The 14,745-nt window shown below is 39.2% G+C and overlaps 2 protein-coding genes across 2 annotated transcripts; one reads left to right on the top strand and one right to left on the bottom strand.

The window, feature by feature from the left end:
• The first annotated feature begins 273 nt into the window (after positions 1-273).
• On the top strand, positions 274-6,938 carry LOC141906449 (tryptophan 2,3-dioxygenase-like). Its single transcript, XM_074795751.1, has 13 exons — positions 274-471; positions 1,052-1,103; positions 1,841-1,919; positions 2,105-2,172; positions 2,349-2,414; positions 3,298-3,359; positions 3,515-3,590; positions 3,691-3,807; positions 4,267-4,371; positions 4,461-4,572; positions 4,950-5,087; positions 5,175-5,265; positions 5,527-6,938. Exons 1-13 carry the CDS (start codon positions 386-388, stop codon positions 5,684-5,686), a joined length of 1,212 nt encoding a protein of 403 aa, XP_074651852.1. The 5' UTR covers positions 274-385; the 3' UTR covers positions 5,687-6,938.
• On the bottom strand, positions 6,901-13,728 carry LOC141906447 (uncharacterized). The gene has a single exon (XM_074795748.1). It carries the CDS (start codon positions 13,068-13,070, stop codon positions 9,168-9,170), a length of 3,903 nt encoding a protein of 1,300 aa, XP_074651849.1. The 5' UTR covers positions 13,071-13,728; the 3' UTR covers positions 6,901-9,167.
• Between the last annotated feature and the right edge of the window lie 1,017 nt (positions 13,729-14,745).

The raw sequence follows: 14,745 nt of genomic DNA, 5'->3' as shown, positions 1-14,745 counted from the left end.
CTACAAGAAAAATTGCAAAATTCAATTTCAATCTTTTTTATTCAGTCGAAATCGAAACGCTTGAACCCGATATAGAATCTACCCAAATTGTGATAGAAAAAGAAATGATATAAACAGACAAATTAATGTCCCAGGTTAATTTGAAAAAAGCGGTTTTAGAAAAATAGGCAAGATTTCGAGTACCTATGCGGGGTGACTCCGAAAATATGCGAAACGGGAAAGTTCATTCGCCATAATAATTATATCGGTATTCAACAACATAATCAGCGTCTTGTCAAAAAGTAATTCAAGACAGCCAGAGCAGTTTTATCACCTTATCTTCGATTAATCAATTTTTATCGCTCAAAACGTCAAAACGTGAATCGTGAGTTCTTATAAGTTAAACATGGCTTGTCCGTATAAGATGACATCAGTTAAAGATGCGATGGCGCGTTTAAATACAGATACAGACGACTTTGAAGAAACGAATAAGTAAGTCTGCCACTAGTTAGTTACCTCGTTGGTGGTAAGCTTTTTATAATCGGATGGGCTTATACCAATGTGGTTTGTGAAAATATCCGAACGTGAAACTAAACCACAGACAGGTTACTGACTAATATTAGTCTGCCACTGTCTTTAGGTTCACATAGCCTACAGCAACAGTCATTCATTGACTTGACGAGTATCTTGGTAAAACGCTTAGCCTTCTTACTCTGACAGTCCACATTGATTTATAGCGTAAATAGTCATAAATAAAACTTAAGTATCTGCGTTATATCACGGGCCTCTTATACAGGCCTATATATAATATAGTATACTATACTAGGCTTTATCTATAACTAGCCTATACTGTATAGTTATAGATAAAGCCTAGCTTCAGTGTCGTTGAACTAATTTCTAAAAAATAGTCCTCATTGATATGATTAGATTAAGATGTTAACCTCTGGATGTACTCGAGTACTAGGTAGGCCTAAATAGGGGTTTTATTTGAACAGACAGGTTATCATTGAAGAATTGCATTACTGACTGCATGTATAGTCTATTGTACCAAAGGTTTCTTTGTCATTTTCAGCGGAGAAGGTACAAAACAAGGTGAAGATTATGATTACAATTCATACCTGAGAGTAAGAATATACGCTCAGGCTATTTTTACGACGCCGTAGACGGACGACACCAGCTATTTTTACGACGTTTTATTCTGATTGGCTATTTCACGTTGCGCATGCGCACTAGGGTGCACGACTTAGAAAAATCAAGAGTTAGAGAAAATAGAGCGGATCGAGCGACACTCGAACCCGGGCCAGTAAATTAGTAGCGCAGTGTCATACCACTAGACCACCGAGCTCGCTGAAAACCACTCGAATGTTTTAACTACATATAGCCTCACCTTACCCTAATCCTATTCCTACGGGGTAAAACGGACCCTAACCCTAACCCTCTGGACCCTCTTCTCACCCTCTTGACACTAATCCTCTCCTCTCTAGACCATAATCCTAAATTCAATATAAAACCGTCGTAAATATAGAATTTACGACCGCTTTACGACGCCGTAAAGATAGCCACTTTGAAGAATATACCTTTGATATGTAAATATTGACATGCAAACTAATTCCTGATGTATGATTGTTCTACAGGGACCTGTTGCACTTTTTTTAGTTGGTGGCATAGCTTTTATAATCGCATGGCCTTATACCAGTATTTTGTGAAAATATCCGATCTTGAAAACACAGACAGGTTACTAACTGACTACTTTTACACAAGCTCATGCTTGTACAGCCCTTGCACTGTGCAGCAGTTTCATTTCCTTCTGACTGTAATTTTTTTAATGAAGAGGTAATCAGCTTTTTTCTTCGAATTTTAGTTGGATCGGCTTTTGTCTTGTCAAGATGTGCCTGCCGGTAAATTCCACGATGAGTGGCTTTTTGTCATCACACATCAAGGTACAAACAACAAAATAGGGCCTATATCTTATTGTAGTATTAGTCTAGTTGTCATCCGGTTTACCGTCTGAATTGTAAATTAATGAACCGCATTCTTCCTCCCTTAAACATGCAAGATATTACTAGGCTAACTGGTTTTTAGAAATTTCAACTAATGTTTGCCTTTCCTCTATTGTCTTGTATAGCATATGAACTGTGGTTCAAGCAGATTTTATTGGAAGTCGATTCTGTGCGAGGAATTTTCAGTAAAATTGTAAGTGCCACTCTCATATGACCAAAAACTAACAAAAAATTGCCATTTTCTTTTCATTAAATTGGATTAGAACTTCTTCCAAAATGCCAAAAATTGGTCTAATGAATACATTTGTGAAATCTCAATGTTTATATATTTCTTATCCACAACTTTCAACTAATTATAATTTTTTTCAGCCCCTGGAAGAAAGTAACATGCTTGTGATTATCAATCGGCTCAATAGAGTAAACCTGATTCTGAAGGTAATTTTTATTTATTCCTAACAGGAATGGGTTTATTAATAGGCCTACATCTGCACGCCTTTTTGCTGTATCTGATACTATGCATTCATCAAAACTATAAAAACTATCTGTGCATTTAGTGTCGTACAATGGAAACTCTTTAAACCCTTTCAGTGATGACTAATAAATACCGAAAAGTGCTGGAGATAATTTGAAAATTCTTTAAAGATTCTACCCCAATGCGTTGTATTATAGGCAAACTGCTTTAGTGCGTCTACACCGCGGCGCAGTGTATCTTAAGTAACTAATATTTCACTATGTTTGACAGGTGCTACCACCTTTCAATGGAAATTACTAATTACTAATAACATCAATACACCGACTAGCTAAGTCTATCACCGATTTATACACTGCACTGTGGTGCAGATGCACTGATAGGGTTAACGAATTCAAATAAAGAAAATTTCGAATTTCGCCCCAATATATTTCGATCAATTATAGATATCGGATACGATTAACTATTACTCAATTAAAACAGAACACATTTTCTGGTCCCCTGAAGTTCGTAGTAATGAAGTTCCACTGTATATGATTACCAGCATGCTAAAGTCCATACAGACACTGACAATTTCTCTGAAGAGAAGACGTGAAGGCTAACTTGAAAATCAATTTACGCTACGCAAATTCGTTATTGGGAATAAAATGTACTGATTAAATTCAGAGACTTTCGTCAAATTATTTAATTTTTGCATGCCGCAGTTTTTGTTGTATTTTGTCTTGTACATGTCTGCTATTCTTCTAGTCTGCTATTCTAACTATTTAACGACGCACTAATGGATCTAGAATATAGGCCTATGGCTGTTTGCATGTTTTTACTCAATGTTAACCTGTATATAAATTACAGCTTCTTGTTGAACAGTTTCAAATACTAGAAACAATGACTCCGCAAGACTTTCTTGAATTCAGGTATACTTTGCACCAGTATTAAACATCTCGCTTTTCAATTTCATTATCAATATCTTTGTAACAAGTCTGAAGCAATATTCAATTCAATCGTCATCGGACTATCAGTCAAAACACCTTGGTTTTCCTATAATATCCTATTGCCTATTTTCTTTTAGGGTGAAACTAGGTACAGCGTCGGGATTCCAGAGTTTTCAATTCAGGCTGATCGAAAATAAACTCGGTTTAAAAGAGGTAAGATTATTAGCAGTCTCCTGAATGCAACTGCACATCAGACGAGCTTAGATCAATGTCATTTCATCAAAGTGAAATTAATTTTATTCGTTTCATGAAGAGTAACCGCATTCAATACAACAAACAGAATTACGGAGATGCTTTCGATGCGGAATCACCGATGATGAAAAACATCGAAAAATCAGTCGAAGAGAAATCGCTTCATGATTTAGTGATGGTTTGTATCAGTGTTTTGAGTAGAATTCATGAAATAAACTTAAATCCACCAGTCAAACTCATCATAGGTTGGACAGACATTATGTTTGTAACTAATACAAATGACACCCTTAGTAGACAGAATAGGAATTAAAAATGGAGATTCAAAAATATAGATGACATCAGTCATCCTCTTACTTATCTGATGACTTCATTGAGTTATCTACAGTTAATTTCCAATTAAGAAATATTGTATCATAGGACCATGTGTAAAGTGTGTACGCATATCCACGAGGGGTCAAAGATTTGCCACTTCTCCCTCCCTATATACATGATACTTTTTAAATTAATTGTTTTAATTTAATTGTTTTAAATTAGCAATATTTGTACTTCATGAGCATTTATAATAATTGAAAGCTTGTTTCCAATGCAAAATTGAAGGCTTCTTTCCGACTGATATTATCATATTTATATTCCATAGAATTGGTTAGAGCGCACACCCGGCTTGGAGAGCTTCAATTTCTGGAGGAGATATTCACTAGCTGCCAATATGTGGATACAACAAGAGTTCTATTCAGCAGCCGAGGTAAAATAATGAATAAACATTGCAAGTGACATTTCACTCAAAATACAGGACTTTTGATATCATTTCTCACTTTATCCCCCTACATTCAGCAAGAAACTGACCCTGACTTGAAGAAGGTCAAAACCGAAGAGTACAAGAAGCAGAAAGATGCGTTCGATGCTTTGTTCGATGAGAAACGATACGATGAAGACAAAGCTCGAGGTATTTTGAAGATATTTCTGTCTGATCAGTTAGAAGTGAAATTGAATCCAGTAGTCAGAAACCGAGTGATCCTGTATTTAGATTATAGTGAATGTTGTCAGTGATAATAATGATGCAGGTAATGATGAGGCTTGTATAGCACTGAATCCTGCCAGGCTGCTCAGAAGTGCTTTACAGGCTGTTAGTTGGTATTATTGCCCCCAGCTTATTATCTAACTGTACCTTTTCCTGGGTAGAAGTAACATCCGAGCAACTCGTTAATACATTTCTGTTTAAGATGAAACCCATCTATTACGATGATTTCCAGCATGTCCCGGCATTGCTCTGCATTCGATGCAACAAATTGTTAAAATGTCAACATTCCATTGTGTCACCAGGTAACCACAGATTCACGTATAAAGCATTCCAGGGAGCGATGATGATTTCTTGTTATCGAGATGAACCGAGGTTCCATCAGCCGTATCACATGCTTAAACTACTACTCGATGTCGATTCCAATCTGACTAAGTGGAGATGTAAGTGTGATCTATTTCCACTCTCGGATCTCGAATTATTATTCATTAGTTTGAATTAAGATTGATTTTTATTGCGTTTACGCTCAGATAACCACGTGATGATGGTGCAACGAATGCTCGGTTCAAAGATAGGAACCGGTGGCTCGTCCGGTTATCAGTATTTGCGTTCTACGATCAGGTAAAATAAATCAGTATTGTTTCATCAGCATTAATAGATCCGGGGGTTCATTTTGAAAACCTTTCACACCCCAAAAGGGGGCTTTGATGTCCAAAAAACAATATTAGGTACACTGAAGGGCACTTGGCACATCCTAAAAGGGCAACATTTTCATAGGCATACTCTCACATTGCATGCACCAAAGTTTAATGGATTTGTATTACAAGTCCCCCTGAATCGGCGCCGTAGATCGTATAGTATAATTTATTTCCATCATTTCAGCGATCGTTACAAGATCTTCCTGGATCTTTTTCATCTGTCGACGTACCTGATACCGAGACGCTACATACCCGTTCTCAACAACGAGATGAAGAGAAGATTATCGATAATGGAATTTTATCAGTGCGCGTCACCGGTTCCTGATCCGACTACTCTCGACTAGTGCAGTGGACAAAGTTTGAAAGTATCGTTCCAATTGCGAGTCCCATATATGTAAACCGGTATATCTAACAGTATTATTTTAGGATAAAGGCATTATCTACTTAATATTGAATACATTGATCATTTATAGATCAATGTTCAGTGAAACATTTCTTTGACCATTGGTTTGATGGAGATAGTGACAGAAAAACTTAACTTCTACGGGTTGAGGTAACTTCCGGGGCTATAGAAAATAGGGTCATTTATTGAAAAAATGTACTTAAATGTGTTTATTTAAAGAATTGTCATGTCAATTGTAAAATGATTTTGATAGTTGTCTTAAATTCAACCTCTAATGGGAAACTTATTATGTAATCTGAATACATGCTACTGTTGCCAAAAAAAACTTGTGATGTACATTGATTAGTACCAGGTATTAGAATAAAACATGTTTAGTCTAATCTATCATCGTGATTATTATATATTTCTTACTACAGAATCCCTGCATTGAAAATTTCGAAGAAGTGTCTGCATCGCATTCATATCCTTATTACAGGCGACTCGGTAATCTTTATTTCAGTGAACCATTAATTCGGTGGTTTTGTAAGCAAATTTTTATTCTTTTCACTGATTAAACTTGGTGTCTCATTCGGTAACCGCTTAATTGAGTGTCAAAAAAGTATTTTCTAGTTAGGAATTTTTAAGGAATGAAGGAGGAGAAAAGGAAGGATAGGCTATTATCACAATGGTGCTATTTTAATAGATATTCAATGTGTAATTATACGCATTCAAGGCATAGGTATGCACGTACAGTAAACACTATATTAACACAGTTGATGATCATTTTGAAGTATTAATTCAACATAATATCTGTAAATGTTTATAGTGAACAGTTCATGCCTTAAATGAACAAGTACAGTCGACACAATGAGTGCATATATCGTACACAATTATCTTCACTGAATTTCCATTACAGCACGAAACCAATTATAGTGCGAATAGCCTCTATCCGCCTCCGACAGTTTAATATCCCCTGGAATGTTTTTTATGACTTGTGAGGTGCAGTTTGCGTGTAGCAAACGTATGCGTTTGATGTGCGTTTTATGACACGAATGGTAATGCAGCTGAAACAATTAGCCATAGAGAATTGGCCGAAGTATAATTCCTCCAACCTAATATAACAATTAGCCACAGAATCGAAAAAAAAACTAAAAGAGAATTTCACATATTTGTTTGTACGCATGTCATTTATTCATCATTTTATTAATACATCTACGCATCATCAGTAGTAAAATTAGTTCTATAGTTCAGTTTTTCTACATCTAATGCGGATACAAAAGTTTCGGGGAAAGTGCAGCCGAAGCATCGACATCAATGGTAGAGAGTGACGTCGTAAAAAAGTTCACTAAAAGGATTCAATACATGATGGATGAGGCCACACAGCAACATATGTATACATTACTTGGACATTTTTTACATGTATAGCATTCATCTGATAGTAAAAAACCTAAATATATAGGTAATACATAAATCGAATGGGTTTTAAGTCGGATTTACAATTATTTCCTTAGTTCCCGATAAAGCTTAAATGATACTTGAATCGAATGGTCCATCTTCAAGAGATCAGATTTAATGCATAAAGATATGGGCCTACAAAACAATGGTCCATGGTGCAACACATTGATGCCTGAGGTTCTGAGACTTTATGCCCTGAGTGAACATACACTTCATGTAATTATATGTACATGCGTTAAAATAAAGATTTGAAAAGAGTTCACTGACATGCACACATCAAATAACTATCAACAACGCCTTAACATCCAAAATCTATCAGTAGGCTAACAATTTTCAACGACATTTTCTAAAATCTAACAATATTACTCATATTTAACTTGAAGCCCACTACGCACAACTAGGAAAACATACATAAGCAATCACGTATTGAAAGATACGAATGTGATCTACAAAACATTTGATAGTGTCCGAAAATGCCCATTGTTTTTTTCATATCCGTGTTTTTCCTTGCCACGTGCATAGGGCTTAAATTGTTTTAGTAACTAGTAACTTCCTCTGAGATGTGGAGATATTTTATCGACAAACATGGATGGCTTCTACTGCGTATTCCGTGCATATTCTACGCAATGTACCGGTACACAATTGCTAAGATCTATGGGTGGAAAATGTCAAGTGAACCGTAAACCACTTCTACCAACAGTTTTGATTATTGCATGTATTGAAGAGTTTGCTACACTTGAATATATCGCAGTGCAAAATAACCAGCGATATATACTATTTAAGCACAATTAATATATATTCGACTCATTTGGATTTTGAAATCTAATACTATGTGCACGATATAAGGCAAAACCGAGTGTGTTCTCAGCAGATGTTTAAGTACTGATTTCTCGAGTCAATATCTACCCAAATTTCACTGCACGTACTGTACTTTCATAATACAAACTGTGCGCGCAGGAGTTTCTTAAAAAATAATAAAAACCATTCAGAATTATTCATAAATTCATCAAAAAGATGCATAAGTTCTTAGTGAACTGCTTTTCCACAAGATTTTCACTGCCAATGTTATTAGGTTAAGCTAGGATACCTTACGTTCGAAAAATGTAGTAAAATTGTAGAGATCACATTTGATTAGCATTAAAAAATTGATTATAAGCGTTATAACATAGTTTGATCTTTAAGTACTCTCGATTTAAGCTCATAAGTAATTTGTTAGAAAAATAAATAAATCACAATATCAGATAGAATTTTAGATCAGGCAAATATGCTTGCTTTTTTATGTATGGTTTTGATATTGCAGAGAATAATTCAATGAATGAGCACAAAATCCTCAAAATCTGGACGCACTCTACTTTAGAATCAAGGAATTTCGGATTTTTTTTTAATATGATATCTATGCACGTCACACCTCTCATATACTCAAGTCTGCTCTTCAATCAATCAATCAATTTCTTAAAATATGAGCGTATCAACGTATATTAGATTTAGCCCAAAACTGCTCTGAAATCATTCTCATTTTTTATATTGAATATAATTTTGATTGTACCAATATAACAGCTTCAAAACAAGCATCATGTGACCATAGTGAACTGAAATTTAGATTGAGAGCAGTCAAAACTGAAGACTAAAAACCGAATGATCGCGTCACTAGTAAACAGTACATAAAATAAAAATCCTAATACATCTCACCAGTGACTAGCTTTTATCACACACAAATATTATAAATATCATAATTAAATAAAGATAGAATTTCGAATAGAATTTTCATGTAGACAATCAGTCCTAGAAAAGAGAAACTTTCAAAAAACAGCAGATTTGTATACAAAATTTGTTCAAATTTAACAAGAATCTTCGATAAGCCGATTGAAAAAGTCGTCAAAAAATTCGTTATTTCACTAGTCAGAGAATAAGTTAAGAATGACGATGAGTTGAGTTGTAAAAAATCCCTCGTCATTTTGATTGTGAACTGCCCAGAAGAAAATAGAAGGTTAATCCAAAACTTGTCTGCGGTTAACGAACAGCCACGCGCGATAGCACAGATTACAAACATCGCTATAAAAACCCATCGCGAAACAGACATCTCGACAAAATGTCCGCACTTTCGCGTCTTCATTCGGAAATCCGGCGGCTTTATGAAATGCGATCGCGGCCTCTTCGTACAATCCGATTTCCATCAGGACGTAACCGAGAATGGCGAACGGTTGAGGCAGCTGCGACGTATACGCTATGTCCATTAAATCGTAAATGCATTGTTCGGCGTCGGTGAACAGGTGAAGTTCTTTAAACGACAAGAATAGTAAATACTGTATGAATACAGACGACGTCACGACTATCTCTTCGTCTTCCATTTCGAGATCGAGACAGCCCGGCGCTAAAACTTGCTCGATAAAACTAAACACGATAATCTCATCGTCGGGGACTTTGTGCTCTTTTAACACACGCAGCAACATCAGCGCGCAGTCGCTATAGTTTAATTGGTAGTATAAAAAGTTTGCGTATTTCAGCGCTAAATTCGTCGAGAATTCTAAGTCGAGCGCCTGCTTGAAACAGTGTTCGGCGAGCAAGGTCATTTCTTGGACGTCTTCCGGGAAGTCGCTCATCGAGGCTTTCACGTGGCACATCGTGGCCAGATTCTTAAACGTGGCGGCCATTTCCGGTCCGACCGTGCCGTGCATTTCTTTATACGCTTCGAGACATTCGAGATAACATTCGATCGATTTATTGACGTCGCACGTCATCGCATGCGTCTGCCCGAGCTGATGTAACAGACTCACCATGTCGCCCTTGATATCTTCCTCCATCGAATTCTGAACGTCGCGCGCTATATCGAATGCCTCAACCGCCTGACCCCACTGGCTCATAGTAACGTGCATCTGAGCCGATTTGCTCAACAACTCTTGATGTAAATTGTGCGAATACAGTTTATACTTTTTGTTCTCTTCGTTTTTGGCGATCGCGTCCGCGTAATACTTCAAAGCGTTGTCGTGGTCTTCGAGGCAATCGTAACAATGAGCGCACGCTTTCAACACGAGTACATCCAAAACGTGGTCGGGATATTTCGCTTTTTGGCAATAAAATAAAGTCAACAACAGGAAATGCAGCGCTTTATTGTACTCGGATAACGTCAGGTGCGCGTACGCGATAGAATATATAGTAAAGTTAACTAACCAAAACAGTTCGGCGGAAAGATTCGGAATGGTTTTGTTGTATAAGTCGCCGTATATGTTTATTGCTCGTAATGCCCATGATATCGATTTGTAATAGTTCTTACTGGCATAATGCGCTAGACTCAACATCGACAGCGTGAACGACACCTCGACCTGATTCACTTTATCGGCGTATCCGTTCTGATACATGATGTGAGCGCATTCGAGGAACTTCGTCGCCTTCGTGTAATTACGCAGAAGAATGCGCACGACGCCGAGCACGGACATGACGTGCGCGTTATCGGGTAGCAGGCCTGAATTGAACGAATTCGGGAACCGTTTCAACGCGTCCTCGTAGTAATTAATCGCTTCGTCGTAGTCGTCGGTGATCACGCTGCAATCGCCGAGTCGCGTGAGAACTTTCACGAGATCGTGAAGGTAGTTCTCGTTGGCGCCGGTCGAATGAAGTTCTTTCAGTATCGAATACGCGTGTTGATACGAGCGTAAAGCCTCGTACGTATTTATCGAATACGTCTCTCCGCCGTAGCCGCCTTCTTCATCCGTACTTTCGTTCGATTCGTCCTCGTCGTCCGATGATATGGTGACCAATTCGCTGTACAGCTCTTTGCGAACGCGCCTCGATAGATGGTCGTACATGCTTTCGCCCTGGGTTTGTTTACTAATGTACGCGTTTCCCATTTCGAACCAGATATTCGCGATGTCCGGATGCGTTTGAGTATTGTGGAACTTTTCCAACAAGCGAATAGCCTGTTCCATCAGACCAACGCCGCCGGTTATGTCGCCCTCGATCACGCGGATCTTACCGGAATTTTTCAACGCCTGCGCCATACAGTCGTCTAAAATACCGAGTTTATAAACATCGTGGAAGACGGCGAGCGCCTGTTCGTATAGAGCAGTCGCTTTAGGGAAGCATTCTTTTTCGAATTCGAGATTGGCAAGACGGTAGAAACAGTAGGCGAGCGTCAGCTGTACTTCTTGCGAGTTAATCGGAAGAATATCGAAAACGGAGGCCCTCGTTTTACCGTCGTTACAGTTATACAGTTTTTCAAAGTTTAAGCTACTGGTTTCGGTAACCGGCGAAAAAGCGGTGAACGAGTCCAATCTGTAATGTCGCGACTCGTGCGGAGAGGGAGTACTTTCCTGCGTAAGCGCCGGCGCGTTATTGTAACCCGGCAATCGCAACAATATATTATCCAAGGTCGAATCGGAGCGCAGTGGTTCGATCGTTTCGTCGCCGTGACGACTCAGATTCAGAATTCGATTGACGTCGATTCCGCCTAATGTTTTGTTACGAACCTCCGTGCGACTGACGGTATGCGTCTGCTCGCCGTCGCGCCGCACCTCGCGCGTATAACGCGTCTCCGATTGGTAGACGCGATTCTCAGACATGAAACGATCGTGGTCGAACGAATCGGACATTTCTAACGTCGATTCCGGGCTCTCCGGACTCGATTCCATCAGCGACGAATCGAGCGACATGTTGCTGTGCGACGTTTTCTCCGAGGTCGTACTCGGCACGTTTGAACCGCCATCATTCGCGCGGTCGTCGAATCCGTTCACCGTCGCGTCCGGCTCGTTGTCGTAATCTTGAAAATCGACCAACGCTTCATCGAGAATTGACTCGTGTTGTTGTTTTAACGCTCTCCACGATGAGAAACTCGACAGCGGACGTAGGTGACTTCGCTTGAGATTTTTCGCCTTCTCTTTTAAGAACGAGACGGCTTTTTGCACCTGTTCGTCCATCGAAAGCCGACGAGTGACGGATTGAATGTGTAAACTTTTCGGTCGTTTAGCTCCAGTCGATTGCATCGTTCCAGCCTGGTCGTCATCGATATAATCCTCGCTGATAGAACCCGGTCTACGATGCCAGCGAACGGCGCGATAGTTAATCACTGTACTGCGTTCTAGACAATCTAGACTTGCGGCTCGACGTAACGGCCCACCTGTATTCACTTCTACATCGTCGGCTTTATACTTGCGTGAGACTAGCTTATTTCTATTGCGCACCGAGTTCAACAGTATGTCCTGCATGCTTATCAGATCGTCTTCGCATTTCTTGCGCAAGTTCTCCAATTGCGAAATACACTGCATCTTCTCGATGTCTGTCTTTTGTATCTTACCCTTCGCCAGATCGACCAACTCTTTCGTGCTCATGCGCACGCTCTGTTGCAACGTTTTATGCATCGATTTCACCAGCGAATTCTCGACCAACATCAACCGCTTACTCAAACTAGCTCGCTCTTTGACGAACCACGCCTGTTCGGCGCTCGAAATCGGCGCGCCTTTTTGCGACGTTTTCGAATTCAACGCGTTCATTTTACAGATTTCGTTATTGTTATTGTTGTTATGTCTATTTCGATTTCCCATCAAAGCGGGTTTCGTATCCTTCGAAGTGGTAGTCGCCGCGCGCGAAGAACAGATCGCGATCGCTTTCCGCAGTAAAACCATACCCTGAATGCAACCCCACTGCCATTCGTCGCAATCGGCACGAAACGCGTTTCCGTGATTCATGTACACCTCGGCCAAACCCTTATAGCAGACGACCAACTCTTTACGATAATTCGGCTTATCTCTCAAGTTGTAAATCAGTTTCAGGTACAAATCTTCGGCGTCGTCCAAATTGAACACGTGCAACATGTCGTTCGCGCGTCTGCTCAAACTCTCGACTGTCTCGACGTTCGACAGCATCATATTCTGCTCGACCATCGATCGAACGCGCTCCATTTTTACGACGAGTCAAGCAGCGATTAACCCAAAATATAGATATATACTCGCGACTCAGTAATGAAGCAATTTCGAAATGGTTGTTGACAGCGAGGAATCAATGTGATAATGACACTTCATAGTATTACAGTCAGAGCGATGTGGGAATTTACTCTATCTAATAACTGTAACTTAATATATAATCGATATTCACAATTTTGCGGATATCGTATTTACACGATATTACCACCAGAAGAATTCAACGTATAAAATAACGAAGTTATCGCGTTACAATTTAGATCGATTCGAACATTAGCGCAACGCTGGTTATCCGGTTATTGAGACAGTTTCTCACTTACATAGCCGTAAATCTACTTCGAATTAAGTAGTTTTTTTTTATAAATCCTTCACACGAAACTTCAATGCGCGAGTAGTTTTTCGATCGAATGAACTTATACGCCTTTCCAACGGACCATTAAGTCTGTGCGTGCGTACATATCTAGATTAGGCCGATGAATGAACGAAAGTCTTTCTCGATATACTCACAAAACTGAGTCAACAGTCTCTAGACTGCGGAAGACTTCGTGGAATTCCGGGAAAATACTTCATATTTCAACAGGTAAAACACACGCCTAACAGAAATAATAACTCAATCCACGTATGAACGATGACGCATCGAAGTCCTACAAGTCAGTCGTACATTCGAAAGTTCTTTCACGAGAAAAACCACGCACACAGCAATAGAAACTCGTTTTTAGTCATATATAGACTCAACCAGAGTACACATACGCACACACAACATAAACAGAGTCGTGTCTTCGAAAAAAGACCAGTTATGTACGTTTTGAAGGGCGCGTGTGGTAACTACAATGAATCGCTCGGTCTATTCAGTACAGTTTATTGCTCGAAATAATCTTGCTGTTTATTTTTCGCAGGGACTTTATTCATAAAAGGCAAAAAAGTGCACGCAATACATACGTATGAACGCTCTGCGAATGCGCAAACTTTGCGCGATCCAACTAACCGCGTTGATTTCAAGATCTTTTACGTCAAAATTTGAAGCCGTCACTTCAACAGACGAATCATTTCAACGAGAGCCATCCCGCAAGTGCTCGAAGCGTAACAACGTAAATATCCGAGCAGTCCGCTTAGTGACAGAGGCCAAAATCTCAGTTGAAAACCTCGCCGAACTTTCCCTGTCTCGCAACGAAGAATTTCCACCAGAGGACGTCTTTTTTTATCGCGAAAAAAAATTATCGAATTTTCCAATCCATACACTTCACAGTCAGCTGATTCAGCGCGCACAACAATTCGGTCAAGTCCTCTTTGTCGCAAATACACACGTATTTGATGTATAAACGAATAACTCGCGGAAAAATCCACATCAGCGTTCAACGACCAAAAACATTTGCGTTACTCAGTTCCGTGCATTCACTCGACGCGATCAAAATATCTTTTCTAACGCGCGCGCGTGTCCATCGTAATTACACGGGTGAGAAAATTTGCCGAAGTCACTGACCAATTCATAATCTGTACGTACAGTTGAGTGCGCTCATGTCTGGGATAATATACCAACATTCACTGTCAATCATCGTAGAACAATGTTTTTATGAGCCTCTTCAGTAACGCGAATATCTCTGAAATGATATAAAGACGATCTTGAAAATGGTTATCTGAATTGTTTTACATATATACC

This window comes from Tubulanus polymorphus, chromosome 5, assembly GCF_964204645.1.
Source record: "Tubulanus polymorphus chromosome 5, tnTubPoly1.2, whole genome shotgun sequence".
Taxonomy (NCBI): Eukaryota; Metazoa; Nemertea; class Palaeonemertea; order Tubulaniformes; family Tubulanidae; genus Tubulanus; species Tubulanus polymorphus.
Note: the sequence above shows the minus strand (reverse complement) of the source record. Positions and strands in the feature narration are given on the sequence as shown.

Coding starts and splice junctions, on each gene's coding strand:
- LOC141906449 (XM_074795751.1), top strand. CDS start 386: ATGGCTTGTCCGTATAAGATGACATCAGTTAAAGATGCGATGGCGCGT. Junction 472..1,051: donor GACTTTGAAGAAACGAATAA/GTAAGTCTGCCA, acceptor TGTCATTTTCAG/CGGAGAAGGTACAAAACAAG. Junction 1,920..2,104: donor TTTTGTCATCACACATCAAG/GTACAAACAACA, acceptor TGTCTTGTATAG/CATATGAACTGTGGTTCAAG.
- LOC141906447 (XM_074795748.1), bottom strand. CDS start 13,070: ATGGAGCGCGTTCGATCGATGGTCGAGCAGAATATGATGCTGTCGAAC.